Below are 14,862 nucleotides of genomic sequence, written 5' to 3'. Positions count from 1 at the left end.
TTATACAATATTGTGTTTAATGACTTTTTGTTATATACATTATGTATAATATCATTTGAATTCAACAGTTAATTACAAGTAATGCGTCTTTAATAATCACACCCTTCCTTTTTATACAACAGAGATTATATAAGAGACTTTTTTTATCTTTTGACCTATGACCTATTGACCACGTGGTACGAATAATACACTTCTACTGACCTGATCATCCCAACTCGTGGATCATCAGCGCTCTCTGTTGGCGGCGTATCGATTTATGGCGCTTTAATACACTGTTATATACTTTGAAAAAAGAGGTGAATTTTATCATTTACATTTGGTAAAATAAAATATATTTAAATAACATATAAAATAAAATATATTTGAAAATTAATGTTTGGATCATAATATTATATAAGTACTCTTATTGTATAAAATATAATTTTATTAAGAAATTATCGAATATATGTATATTAATTCTACATTAGTAAATTTTTATTGACGTCACAATATAGAAAAAGTTATGTAGTGACATTTGAAAAAAGTGAATGTGATTCTGATGTTTTTTTTTATTGATTATTGATTATAGTATTACTAAAATCTCTATATTTGTAATTCGTTGATACTCTATATATTTTTTTTCTATAATCTATTTTGTCGTATAACGTGATAATGTTTTGATTCTTTCTCCTATTGTTCTCGTGCGTTGATCTTGTTAATAATTACAGTTGATCATGATACGAGTTAAAAGAATGTTTAAAAAAAAGAATGTTAAAACAATAAAAAACAATGGGAATCGGTACTACAGCATTTATCCTATTGTATGTAAAGTTGCGAGTGAGGTTAGAATTGAAAATTCATCTTATATATCAGTTTTACAGACTTTTATGCCTTCAAATTATTTTAAAAATGAAAGAAAGTATGATGACGTGTATTCAAATGAGACAAGTTTGAATAAAAGAGACATCAATATAATTGTTGATTTGAGTATATTTAATATAGGTGTTTAATGAGTTTACAAGTTGTAGCAGGAAAAAAAGTTATAGTACGGAAGATAACAAAAATAATTTTTTACATCAAACAGTAAGTGCAAGGATAGCAAAGAGTATTCATATATAACTTTCATGGAGGAAGTATAAGCGGTCTATGATATCTCTTTCTGATGGTGAAATTATACTGGATTATCTATCAGATAATATTATCAATTAGCTATTTGAATATTATTATGTCTGTGCCATAAGAAGCAATGAAGATAATTTAGATAATACATGGAACAACATTTTTATATAAAATATCAATGGACGACAAGTTGTTTTACAACTTCTATTCAGACGATTGATATAAATATAAAACCGCTAGAACTTTAGGTTCACTAGTAAGGACCTTATGCTAATCTGTTATATCTACTATAAAGATAGTTTATCGAAGAATTATCTTGTAGAGAAAATATTAAATGAATCATTCAATAGCATTGTGCTAACAAAAGTATTAAAAAATGTATTTGTTGAAATCCTATATATCGAAGCTTGGTATATATGATGGATTACATATAATGTTATTACATTTAATGGTGGTAATGCTGGCAAATTGGAAGTTTCTTAGAAAAGCTAGAATACGACAGTCAGCGGAGAATGCGAAGCAAGTTGGCAAAGCAAAGTTATATGCTTCAGAAATATCCAAGAAGGTATAATCTTCAATGTGCAATTGTACAGTATGGAAAAAGATAAATGTTACAATAGCAGATGATTTTAGCTGCTTTTTCTACTAAAAAGTAAGTTTTTATTAAAATCTTAAGTTTTTATTTTTAATTTTATTTTCTGATATGCCTGATAGACTTAAGTTTTGAAAGTAATATTGATACTAGTAGGTGCAATAAGACATGTAAGTCATAATTATAAAGATTATGTATACGAAATTTGAAGCGAATCGAATAATATGTATAGAAGTTATGAAATATTTATTAGTAAGATGTATGAAACAGAGTCACAAAAGTATTCGAACGTCTAGAGATTTAGCGGTCAAACGATGTTTATGTAGAAAAACTGTAAACATTTGTAGATTCAGTTGATGTCGTGACATCGTGTAGTGAGTTTCATGCTTAGTTGTAAGTAATATTAATTTATATAATTACAATAAGTTTGAAAAAATCGAGAATGCAGATATGTGAGAGAGAATTAATATTAAACATATTGCACAATTAATAGGAAGATATGTATCTACAATACATTATACAATTAAAAAATCAAAACCTGAAGAAACAATTGCGAACAAGCATCATAGAGGTCGTCTAAAGAACTAACTCGTAGAGAAGAGAAAATTATAATTATTTCGCGTATTAGAAGGATCCAAATACTTTGGTTACAAATCTCGCTCGAATGGTTATGTCAGAGTTTAAAAAGAGTTCATTCTGAATTATGTTGCAGATTTTACGCAACAATGATTTTCATGATAGAATTCCAACAAAGAAACCATTTATTAACAAGATGAATCAAGCCAAGCATAAGAAATTTGCAGAAAAATACATAAATAAAAATAATGCTTTCTGGAATGAGTTATCTTTTCTGACGAAAGTAAATTTAATATATTTGAATTGGATGGACCTTGTTTTGTTTGGAAAAAACTCAATTTAGAAATGAATGGAAAAAGTTTACGTCCGAGTAAAACACGGTGCTATTGTGATGTTGTGGAAGTCTGGCTACAAACGATATTGGAAATCTTATTTTTTTAGATGGTATTTTATATAAATATAAATATTTAAATATTCTAAAAATAATTTAAAAGAAAGTGCTATGAAAGTAGGATTGTCGAAAAATTTTTATTTCTAGCAAGATAATGACCTCAAGCATACGGTCAAAATTGTAAAAGAGTGGTTATTATTATTATATTATTATATATCGCATAGATTACAAACCATCCCACAAAGTCAGTACATTAACCGCATTGAACATTTGTGTTTGGCGAAAATCAGTAAAAGACTAAAAAATTATAAAACTGTGAAAAATGTACTAAAATAGAAGATTATACAAGTATGGAATTCTATCCAATCTATAACAAATGAAAAGCCAGTGAATCATTTCAAAGCCATAATGGAAGCCAAGGTGAATATTAAATAAAATAAAATAATTAGTAGCGTTCGAATATTTTTGTGACCTTGTATCAATACATCTTCAATACATTTTGTAACAAATGTTTTATAACTTCTATAAATAGTATTCGATTCGCTACAAATTTCGTATATAAACTCTCGACAGTTGTGCTTTATACTTGTTGCAATTACTTTCAGAACTTAAGTCTAACATGAATATTTTTATTATAAAAAAAAAATACTTTTGCGAGCCACTGTATATGATTCTGCTGCTTAGTTTTGAAAGTATGTATGCGTGTATGCCGTATCAGCGATCAAAATATAAATATTTGCTTATATGACGATCTTATTCTGCTCACGATGGTAGTGTGTTTTCGAATTGCGTACAAAAGTCACGACAGTGAAAGAAAAGTGAAATATTATCTTAGATCGCGTTATTTTTGTTGTTTTTAAGAAAAATTTTTCTGTCAGAAAAATTTGGTAAAATTAAAAATTTTAATTTTACTTTTTTTCTAATTTTCACAACAATGCGCTATATCCTTAAGAAATATGAGGAAATGAAAACTACAGATAATAAATCAAGAACAGATTGGTTGAAGAGGTTGACAATTAAAGAACTTCAGATTATTATTTTATTATTAGGAACTTACAAAAATTTCATTTATAACGAACTTTATATAATGATATCGTGTTAACATCAGGGAAGAAAATGTACCTTCGAACTATAAGAAATATTTTGCATTCTGCTGAAATATAACTCGGCAGAGTTATGAGAAAGAAATCATAAATGATGAACTGAAAAAAGTTTGTAACTAAATCACTTCACTGTCAATAACTTATGTAAATAAATTTGATTAAAATTTGAAAACATTATTTTCTCTGACGAAAGTAAATTTAATATTGATTTATATTTCTGCAAATTTCTGTTAACGATCTTCAATAAGTTTTGAACCGGATCAAGATTTGGTGATCGTGATTTTTATATGATGACCATGGTAAGAAAGTAATATCTTCTTCCATAAAGTATTGTTTCACAATTTAGCTCGTATGTTCACATGTGTTGACAGATAAAATTGTCTCCACATATTCACGTACGTAAGGTATCATGGTACCTTTCATAATTTCCAGACATCGGAGGATATTAAGGATAATTAATATTCCCATGTAATTAAAATCCGACATTTCATAACATCAATCTAATAATAACGTTAAATATTCTGAAAGAAAGAATCAAAGAATTAGATAAAAAAAAAGCTATATTGACCTTTATAATTCTAAATGATCATGAGCAAAAAGAATAATGTTTGCATACACTTCGTAACTGACTTAAAACACAATTGTCATTCGAGAACTTCAAGGTCATGACTATCCGGGAATTCTATTCTATTCTAGGGTGATTAGTTAAACTATATATATGATCGATGTTATTTATTATCAACATTATGTATTAAGTGTGATAGGATTTCTAGATAAATTATATCGATCAAAATATTGTTGAGTAGGGAAATTTAATAGTTTCAACACATTTAGGAATTAATCGAAAATTCGGTAAATTGTTTGCTCGTGATTGATTATTATTTTTATAGTATTATTTTATATTGATTAAATTTTAAGGTTTCTTGTTTCCTCTAAAAATAATATTTAGTATAGAATATATAACTTATAAGTATTGTATAAGTATATATAATATACTATAGGTTTTCATTAAAAAATACAGTTGCATTTTTTTGATGCACCAATGCACAAAAAAACAAAATTATTTACACACAGTCTGCTATTTAACTTTGATTTATAACACTTCTTTTCTATTTCAACTTAACTTTAGGACATACAGCCTATTCTAGTTGTGTGGGATACCCTGTATATAGTAATATATATATTTAGTGGATATAAAAAAAGAAAAAACTTTGGAGATAAAAATGATTGGTTTAAGGCATTTCTTTTAAGGCAATTCTTCGATATTTTCTTGTATCAATCAAAATAATAAAGATATATAGCTTTTCAATAGAATTATTGAGTCACACTGTATCTATTACCGACTGTCACAATCTTTTAATGAAATATTTGATTTTAGGGAATATTTATTATTTTTGATATCTTAGAGTTTCGTCTTTTCTCCGATTATATTCACCGAATGAGTGTTTCAAATGAGAAGTTTTATGATCTATCGATGGATATCGATAAATTGATTGGTTTAATGGCCTATGTGGACAAGAAATTGCTCAACAATATACACAGTACGTTTATCTCCATGTGTTTTTTTCTTACACACAGTAGTTAGTTTTTCTTATTAAAAGAGGATTAAAAAAGAGGATTTTTTTTTCTTAGAATATAGTCGAATACATAAATTTATAGAAGAATGATGAAATATTTCGTCTAGGTATTGATTCCTTGAATGTAATCCTTGTAGATGTTAATTAATTGTATATTAATTGACGGTTTCGTTATCGCTAGTTTGGCTATCAGAACGCTTTTTCAAAACCACGGCGAGTATATACAAATCATGATTTCACTCACCAGTCGACCATGGATCGTCGCTTATAATTTAATAGATTAGCAAATTTTTTTTTCATGCACAAATCCTATCAGTTTAAATATTGAAGTCACGAATAATCGCCTCTCATATATATGAAAGATTTTTAAGGTAAACGACTTTGACCGATCATGACATATGAGAAAGATTTTGTAGTGAATGACTATAATCGCTCGTGGTAGCGGAAGGATTAATATAATATTTTTAATAATATGGATAGATCTATAATATACACGGGTTAGTAGGAGTTATAGGAAGTGCTGGAGTGGGATTAGAAACTAATCACCGTAATGGATTGATAAAAGTGAACTTAGACAGTTTTAGATTTAACAACCAAACCGGTAATCCCTAGTGGCTGATACGTTACAAATAATTGAATTTGTAATGTAAATTATTTCATCAAATTATTTCGTTTATTTGGATGAAATCGTTTATTTCGTTTATTTTTGATGAAATCAAATAAGTTCAGAAAAAATGTAATTAACGTGCACTCTTATATAATCTTTCCGATCCAATAATTTTCATTATAATCGATAGAGTTATGTTCCGTCTATGGATGAACAACTGAAGTAAATCTCTCTTATCTTGTTTTCTAAAGAAAACATTGATGTAAGCGATATTTTTTCTCGAATTTATGATTTTTTAAATATGCGATTATGGAATGAAAATTTTTGAATGGAAAATGAAATTAACTGACAAGGACTTTAGTAACCAGAGATCGTGAATAGTTCTTTTGTGGTATGTTATTTTTAACGATATTTATTTTCAAATATAAGAATAACTTAAAGACTCTTATTGAAACATATCTGCAAGTTTGTATAAAACGACAAAAGTGTGTTTCTTTGCATTCTTCCTTCATTCTCCGTTTATCGTTAATTATCACTTTCCAATATTTATTTTTCGAATTTTCGAGGCTTTACTCGATGCATCAAATATCGAAATTTGTTAACATCTGTGTTTTCTTCATAATCACATTGACTATAATTTCCTGGTTACTCGTAACGTTTAGATGTTCGCGAGAAAAGCAAAATTGTCAATGAAGATAAAGAGGAAGAGATAATTTTAATTTACGTCAAAATACGGATCGATGATTTTTCTTTCTTACGATTTTGATTAATGTGATAGAGGTGAAGGAGTGAAGTTACAATTGTCGTGGTATTTTTATTCATAATAATTTACTTATTACTTGTAAAAAATATATTCCGTCATATTTTTAAAAACTTATATAAGTAATTAAATATACTTATATAAAAAATATTTGCAGTATAAATTTAAATCGTAAACTATGTAAAACCATTCCAAAGTATTTTTGGTGTGTATATCACTATTAGAAGATATTTTTGGGATATATATCACTATTAGATGATTTGTTCTTTGATATCTATTGGAAGATAATGAAAATTAGCGTGAAATTAATAATTTAATAATTATGCGTAAGATCAATACATACGTAGATACATTGAAGTTATCATTGATTAGTTTTTCTGTCGAAGTATTTTTTAATTTCGTATTATTTCCATTATGACAAATCGAAATGCACTTTTTATTTATAATTATTTCAGATCTCAATAACTTAGATTATCAGATTCTACTTAGATAACAGAATAAATAGAATACTTAGAATAACAGAAAAAACTTATAGATGTGGTTTTGACCTTTAGAATTTCTGTTTTTGCGCCGTTATTAGATATATTCAATGAATGGTAGAGGGGAACAATATTAAGGTGCCTTTACTTGATTTCATAGCTTAGTGTAAAAGTGAACTTCGTTCGACCAACACGTATACCTGTTATAAGAACAGAAGGGAAATACGCTAATTTCAAACGTTAATAATTTTTTTTTAAACATACAATTTCAATTCTGCAAAATGGAAAATATCTGTGAAAGTGAGTAAAATTTGTATATGTATTAAAAAAAAAAGAAATCATATTTAATTATAAAGCGTGATATAAAAATTTAATAATACTCCCGTATGAAAAATTTGAGTACAAAATTGCGTGTGAAATTTTTGAATTTAAATCGTATAAAAAAATTTATGAGTTACATGAAGTTACCTTGAGAAGTCTGTTCGATAAATAAAACGGAGTTAAATTTGGTATAAATTATTTCCAGAAAATTAAATTCAACATTGTCAACAGACAGAAAATTTTAAATAGTAAAAAGTTCTCATACACAAAAAGTTTCACATAAATAAAAAAGTTATGTGCCAAATTGAAACGAATTATTTTTTACTTACGTCTCTAATCTAAATTAACTTGAGATATAATGAATATTGTTTCTTCCTTTATAAATATTGTTTTTCTCTTTCGTTAAATAATGGAGATATAAATATTGGCGATTCTATTTACGATTATTCGTGATATTATGTGAAAATAATGATGAGTACGAGAGAAACGTCCATGATACTTGGTTTACATGTTTCGTATTCTTTTTGTTATAATACTTTATAAAATATTATATCTTATAAAAATTTATTTTCTAAAGTTTTATATTATTTTACAATGTATTATATTATATAATTTTATTATATTAATTTGTAAGTACCGTTATATACAATACAAATATAAACTATATATTTTTGAAAGAGGATCAAGTACAAAAAAAGGATCGCATTTTCCAAATGAATATTCAAAATTATATATTATATATATATATGAAAGATGGTGTTTTCAATTAAATGATTTACGTAAACTTTTCTTTCTTCCCATTACACGCGGTTGTTTCTTTTTCTTTTGTTATTTCATCATTAAATAATCATTCGACTGTTTAATTACATCGATTTGAAATTTATCGAAGGCTGATTATTCAAATAATGTTATGTTTCTTAATTAATTTGGACGATGATTAAGAATAGAAAAAAACTGTTGTAAAATTTGACAAAAAGTAATGAATGTATAACGTGAACGTGAGTGTTGATTTTTTTTTGAATAATGTTTCAAGACGGTGGGCTGAGCGTTAGTGTTGTTTGTACCAGTTAATGAAAGTTCGTACTATGCATCGAATTAGACGTGTTAGGATGTTGTGGGATAGATTATGGAAACGTGCATCAACACGTGGTTTGATTTTGAAATAATAAAGTATATTTGACTGTTCAAGGCCATAGAATAAAACAATAAAATAGAATAAGCTAAGTATCAATGGAACGAACAAAAAAACTAATTATTTTTGCTTTTCTTACACAGTACTTGTTCATTTCTTAAGTCTGTTCATCAATTCTACTTCCATAATAATTTACGTTCATCATTAATCCTGATGTAATTCTTGATCGATTTTAACGGGCAAAATCACGTTCTAAAAATTTAAACTCTTAAGAATTGAAAAACAATTTTCTTTGAATGAGAAAAAAAAATTGTGTCAAAGAATGGTGTATTATTTTCCATTATAATCATTTTTTATTTATAATGATTATATTAGGAAAATAATGTACCATTTTTTAGGAAAAATAGTTCATGTATAGCAGAAACAATAAAAGTGAAGTTTTTTAAAAAATTTGGAATAGTCATCCCATCGTTTAAATTTCCGTATTTAAAATGAGATTTTATTTATTAAAATCAATTAAGACTCATTGTTGGTGTAACCTCGAGTGAACTTACTGTTTTTGATCTTATCCGATAATTTTTTGAAAAAATAATGTTTTTATAGCGGCATCATTTAATTATTCTTCATGAAAGAATTCTTAATGAAGGAAAAGAAATCGTTACTGATTTTCATATGTATATAATGTTTTATTTTTGTCAGATTGAGGATTGACTTGTAAACTGATGTTTTGATCATTTAATACATCGTAAATGTGTTATGAAAATGTAAAGAGAAACATATTTCGCAATACTCGATAAGAAATAGTGAGAAGTAATTAGAAGTTTTTAATGAATTTTAATAAATTCTGGTAAGTAAGAGACTAGTCTTCTATCTCCATATTCTCTATAAGATAGTGGAACTATTAACGCTGTATTCCTTTTTTTTCTATTTTTATGGTTTTCGCTGTAGGACTACTTTTATTATAATTACTACTACTATTTCTACTACTACTACTACTCTAATAATAATAATAATAATGATAAGAAGAAGTACATATATAATTAGATATTATATCAGATAAATTCGGAGAGTGATGATCTACCTTCTTTTAAAGCTTCAATAAAATGTAAATTTAATTCATATCGAAAGTCAAAATATATATTTAATAAAGATACATACGATTTTGTAATAGAAACAAAATTAAAAAATAATCCTATATTTTTGTTAAAAAGAAAAAAAGAGAAATTGTGTCCCACGCAGGGTATCATACCTTGGGTAAAAAAAATTATTTTGAATATAATAGGAAGAAAAATTATAATTATTCTACAAAGATTACAGAATTGTTGAAACCATTTATCGCATCTAATAATCCAGTCGTCTTGTTTCAAGATACAATTATATTGCTCCTGATAATTGAAAAAATATTCAGAAAAAATATTCATCAAATCTCAAAAAATTTTCATCGGAAGATGAATCTTCCATAACCTTTACACACGATTGGAATATCTTTGCTGCGATTTATCTGAAAATTTCGTAAAAGATATGATTGAATTCATTCTTGTTTAAATATCGATAATTATTTTTATTATTTTCAGGTAATTATTAGTTTTTTTAATTGATTTTTTTTATATTTCCTTTTACCGCTACATATATATAAACTTTCATGTTAACTATTCTTAATATTCTTTATTTTGCATTATTATTTTTTGTATATTTATATCTTAAAAAAGTGATATATGAAAATATGTATACAGACGTGCTTGCCATTAACATACATCTTACAATTGGAAGTGATCATACTCGTGTTGTTGCATGCATATGAAAATAAAAGAAAAAAAAGCAAACACGTTAGAATGAAAAATGCACGAATAGTAATCATAAAATTTAATTTTTTCAATAGATACTTGAGTTTTATCATGTTAGTATCTATGCTTTGAAGTTAAGATTATAAAATTATTTGTTTAATTCTTAGAAGTGGATGAAAAAACTTGTTTGAAATAGAAAATATAGAATTTAGATATAAAATTAAATATAGATATAAAATTAAAAAATATTTCTAATTCATGTTTACGTTTCCAGATCCATTTGAAAAAGTAGGAATGATGAACCCACTGTTAAGAAGAGATGACCAAGAAGTAGCTCTTACGAAAAAAGATTCAAGAGTTGGAATATCAATTATGCAATCGTCTATCGAAATAATCGACAAGCTAACGCCGATTCAGAAATTTTACGATGGTGAAAGTATATTTTTAACTGGTGGAACAGGATTTATGGGAAAATTATTGATTGAGAAATTGTTAAGAGCATGTCCTAGTATCAAATACATTTATATTTTGATACGTCCGAAGAACGGGAAAAATGTCCTTGAACGTATGGTAGAACTTATGGAAGATTCGGTGAGTTGTTCATTATTTTTATATTTTCTTTCATTCTCCTTTAATTATAAGATTCTCTGTTTGTTAACTAATATATATATATATATATATATATATATATTATAGGCTGTCTCATTTTTTTTATTTATGTTTATATATTTATATAAATTGAAATATTTCGTGAGAGACCGAATTTAAAACCAAACTTTTTGTATGGATTTAGAGGTACATCATTGCTAAATTTTGGATGCTAATTCTTTTTTACATATTAAATGGTGGAGGAAATTTCAAAATCAAATTTATTTTTTTAAATCGAACTACACTTTTTTTGATAGTTGCATGACATTTGTTGAGGCGAACTCAACAACGTGCCAATATATGAGGTTATTCGTCATTGTAAAATGTTATAAATTATATTACAGATTTGCGAGTTTCTAACTGTATCGCTCCATATTGTAAATAAATAAATTATTAGATACATAAAGAGAAATAAATAATTCGTCTTTTATTTAGCATTGCAGCCCAACAGTCAGGAACTAGCGATATACTTATTTTTAGAATCTCACAGATTTATAATGTAATTTATAGTATTTTTATAATTTATAATTTATAATTTGTAATAATAAATAACCTCATATAGGAAGTCGTCCAGTCCGTCTCACATAATGAACGATTGAACCATGAAAAAAGAATATATAGTTCCATTAAACTATTGGCTTTCATAAAAAATGGCTCTGAAATTTCGCATACCATTCGATTTACAAAAAGAAAATTTTACACCATATGATGTATTCGATCATACCAAAAAAACTTCTCAAAAAATTTCTTTGCTTGCTTCAGTTTCTCACGAGGTATTTCAATTATTCGAAATAGATGAGACACCTTATATATTTGGTAGATATAAAAAACAAGACATAAATTATTGATTCAGCGTATTCTGAACATGCATAAAGTCAAATTTATAATTCTGTTTTTATTGCCAGTTATTTTTTACGTTGAAAGAAAAAGAACCAACCTTCCAAAGACGCATAGTTGCGATCAAAGGCGATTGTAGTTTGTCGAATCTTGGTATATCCAAAATCGATAGAGCTATACTTGCACGCGAGGTATCAATTGTTTTTAATGTTGCCGCGACCGTGAGATTCAACGAAAAACTGAAATCTGCGATAACTATTAACATTCGAAGTCTGAGGGATTTGATAAATTTATCGAAAGAAATGCCGAAACTGAAGGTGACATCTTCATCTTATCCAAGATCTTTTACCGAAAGGACTGACTATAACAAACGTTTATTATTTTTGATATTTCAGAGTTTCGTCCACGTATCCACGGTTTATGCCAATTGTCTCTACAATCCGATCGAGGAAAAGTTTTATGATCCACCGATAGATGCCGACAAATTGATCGATTTGGTCAACTCTCTGGAGGAAAAAATGTTGGACTATATTACACCAAAGTATGTTTCATGTGAAAACAATTATTTTGAATTTTTAAAAAGATATTAAAAGAATAGACGATGCATGTTGGTTGATAATACACTCGTACAATTTTCTGATTTTAGATTACTTGGAAGATGTCCCAATACTTATGTCTATACGAAATCAGTTGCTGAGAGTGTGGTAAAAAAGCATGCTGGCACGATCCCGATTGGAATATTTCGTCCTGGAATTGGTTGATAGTAATCCTTGTAGAACAAAACAATAAATGATATATGTTAATTAATGTAATATTTCTAGTAATATCAACGTACAAAGAACCTGTTTCTGGATGGATCGACAACGTGTACGGACCAGTGGGAATTACAGCAAGTGTTATAATAGGATTAATGCGAATTCATCATTGCGATGGGTTGGTAAAAGCGAACTTGATACCAGGAGATTTAACGATCAACGGATTAATCGCTAGTGCATGGGATATTGCTAATAATCCAAGGTAGTGTCAAATGATCTCGTAAAAATTCTTATAAAAATTGTTGTAAAAAATTCGAAATAAACAACAAAAATTAACAATTCTGGAGAAATATTTTCGGATCGAGTGTCACTCTGGCAATAGACAATGAGACTCTTAAATAGCTTATGTCATAAAGAAAAAAATACAACGAAAGCAGGATGACTAACACTCATATTAAGTAATTAAGATCTGACTTATAATCCGACAATATAATCTTTCAGATTCAATGAAAATATTCCTATTTACAATTACGTATCTAAGGATAATCCAATCACTTACAACACGCTGAAGGAAATGACGTTTAAGTATGAACGATTAATACCGTCTAAAGAGACGTTTTGGTATCGTAGTTTTAGGATGACAAAATATCGGCTGGTCTATCTGTTTTATGTGTACTTTCTACATTTATTACCAGCTTTTATAATCGATACGATCGCGTTATGTATAGGTAAAAAGCCGAGGTAAATTTTTCTTATCTTATTTTCTAGAGGGAAAGTATAAAGATGGAAAATGAGGGAAAAATTTTATGCATTCGTTCAAGGTTACTCAAAATATATAATAAAATTCATAAAATGTCGGACGTACTTCGTCATTTTTCTACGATTGAATGGAACTTTATGAATGAAAGATGGAACGAACTAACGAGGAAGTTAACGTCAGAAGATCGTGAATTGTTCTTTTGTGATGTAAAAGGTCTCGTTTGGAATAATTACTTTATGAGTTATGTCCTAGGGATAAGAAAATATATTTTAAAGGATCCCATTGAAACTCTTCCACAAGCTCGTATAAAATGGCAAAGGTATCTTTTCTCTTGAACTTGAATTTATTCATCGCACGTTTATCATTGATAATCATTTCCAAATGATATTGATTTTTCTATTTTTCAAGGCTTTACTGGATCCATCAAGGATTCAAACTTATTGTAGTCTGTATTTTATGTATGATCACGTGGGCTATTGTTTCCAGACTACTTGTAGCGCTCGCTTCTTCATGAAAGAAGTAATATCATCAAAAAAGATGAAGAGGAAAGGATAATAATAATTTAAGCTTTCATCATCAGTGCAAATCAGTTATTTCTCTTATAATAAGAGATCTTGGTTAAACGGTTTGGTTATACCTAGGATAAAGATACAATTTTTGTGAATTTTTAGGATTTGGTTTCTTTTTGTGTAATTTATTAAGCTATTTATTGTTTATCAAAAAATATGAGAAGGTCTGATATTAAAAAAATATGTAGGTCTGATATTTTCCAAATCCTCTTGACGGCAACCATATTGCTGGTTGCAGGTTGATTCAAAAAAAAGAAAAGGAAAGAAATAAATTTCCAACAGATTATCAATTTTTTAAAATATTGCTATTGAATTGTACGTTATACAAAATGTACAACATAAAAAATGTACGAGTCGAGAATTTAAAAAATTCAATTGCTCTCTGAAAAATCAAATATCGATTTTTTAATAGTTGGCTGACTTTTCAAATAACAAATTTTCAAAATAAAAGAGATTAGCCTAATTATTTTAATAAAGTAATAAAAGTTCAATATACCTTAAACATACATTATTTTTAAATCGATTGGTCGAATAATTTCTTTTTTGTAATATTTGCCATCAGCGTTGAGAAACAAATTGTTAAAATTTGAAATGTAGATTCCAATAGTAAATTTTTGTTATATATATTTAGTATATTTACAATTAATATAAAATGCCAGCTCCAAAACTGTATACTTTTAACATTTCAAATACTTTTTTTCAGCAATCGTTTTTTATTTTTCTTTTCGGCAGTTTTGCTCGGTTTTTTGTTTTTTTTTAACTTTTCGACAATTGCGCTATGCACAGTAGAGTGAAGAAGAAAGATTTATTTCAAAAATTTTGCGTAAATTGTAAATGTCGAATGTGAAAGGAACAAGATATATTTCTGTTATA

General features: G+C 27.2%; 1 protein-coding gene across 3 annotated transcripts; it reads left to right on the top strand.

Annotated features, from left to right (window-relative positions):
* Positions 1 to 1,419: 1,419 nt before the first annotated feature.
* Positions 1,420 to 14,459, top strand: LOC122637283 (fatty acyl-CoA reductase wat-like). 3 transcript variants are annotated; one of them, XM_043829296.1, is made up of 9 exons: positions 1,420 to 1,750; positions 10,695 to 11,011; positions 11,974 to 12,222; positions 12,301 to 12,446; positions 12,552 to 12,661; positions 12,727 to 12,922; positions 13,162 to 13,401; positions 13,482 to 13,739; positions 13,829 to 14,459. In XM_043829296.1, the coding sequence occupies exons 2-9, from the start codon at positions 10,715 to 10,717 to the stop codon at positions 13,932 to 13,934; spliced, it is 1,602 nt and encodes a 533-aa protein (XP_043685231.1). In that variant the 5' UTR covers positions 1,420 to 1,750; positions 10,695 to 10,714; the 3' UTR covers positions 13,935 to 14,459. The 3 variants fall into 3 exon arrangements, with proteins under 3 accessions (XP_043685231.1, XP_043685230.1, XP_043685232.1); XM_043829295.1 differs by lacking the exon at positions 1,420 to 1,750 and adding an exon at positions 7,329 to 7,483; XM_043829297.1 differs by lacking the exons at positions 1,420 to 1,750; positions 13,829 to 14,459 and adding an exon at positions 7,329 to 7,483 and having other exon boundaries at positions 13,162 to 13,245; positions 13,429 to 13,624.
* The last annotated feature ends 403 nt before the right edge of the window (positions 14,460 to 14,862 follow it).

The sequence above is a fragment of the Vespula pensylvanica genome, chromosome 25, assembly GCF_014466175.1.
Source record: "Vespula pensylvanica isolate Volc-1 chromosome 25, ASM1446617v1, whole genome shotgun sequence".
NCBI classification, from domain to species: Eukaryota; Metazoa; Arthropoda; class Insecta; order Hymenoptera; family Vespidae; genus Vespula; species Vespula pensylvanica.
This window is presented reverse-complemented; position numbering and strand designations above follow the sequence as displayed.

Bases quoted from the DNA above. Each gene is read 5' to 3' on its own strand.
- LOC122637283 (XM_043829295.1), top strand. The intron at 11,012-11,973 runs GTGAGTTGTTCA...TTTTATTGCCAG, and splicing joins TAGAACTTATGGAAGATTCG to TTATTTTTTACGTTGAAAGA. The intron at 13,740-13,828 runs GTATCTTTTCTC...CTATTTTTCAAG, and splicing joins GCTCGTATAAAATGGCAAAG to GCTTTACTGGATCCATCAAG.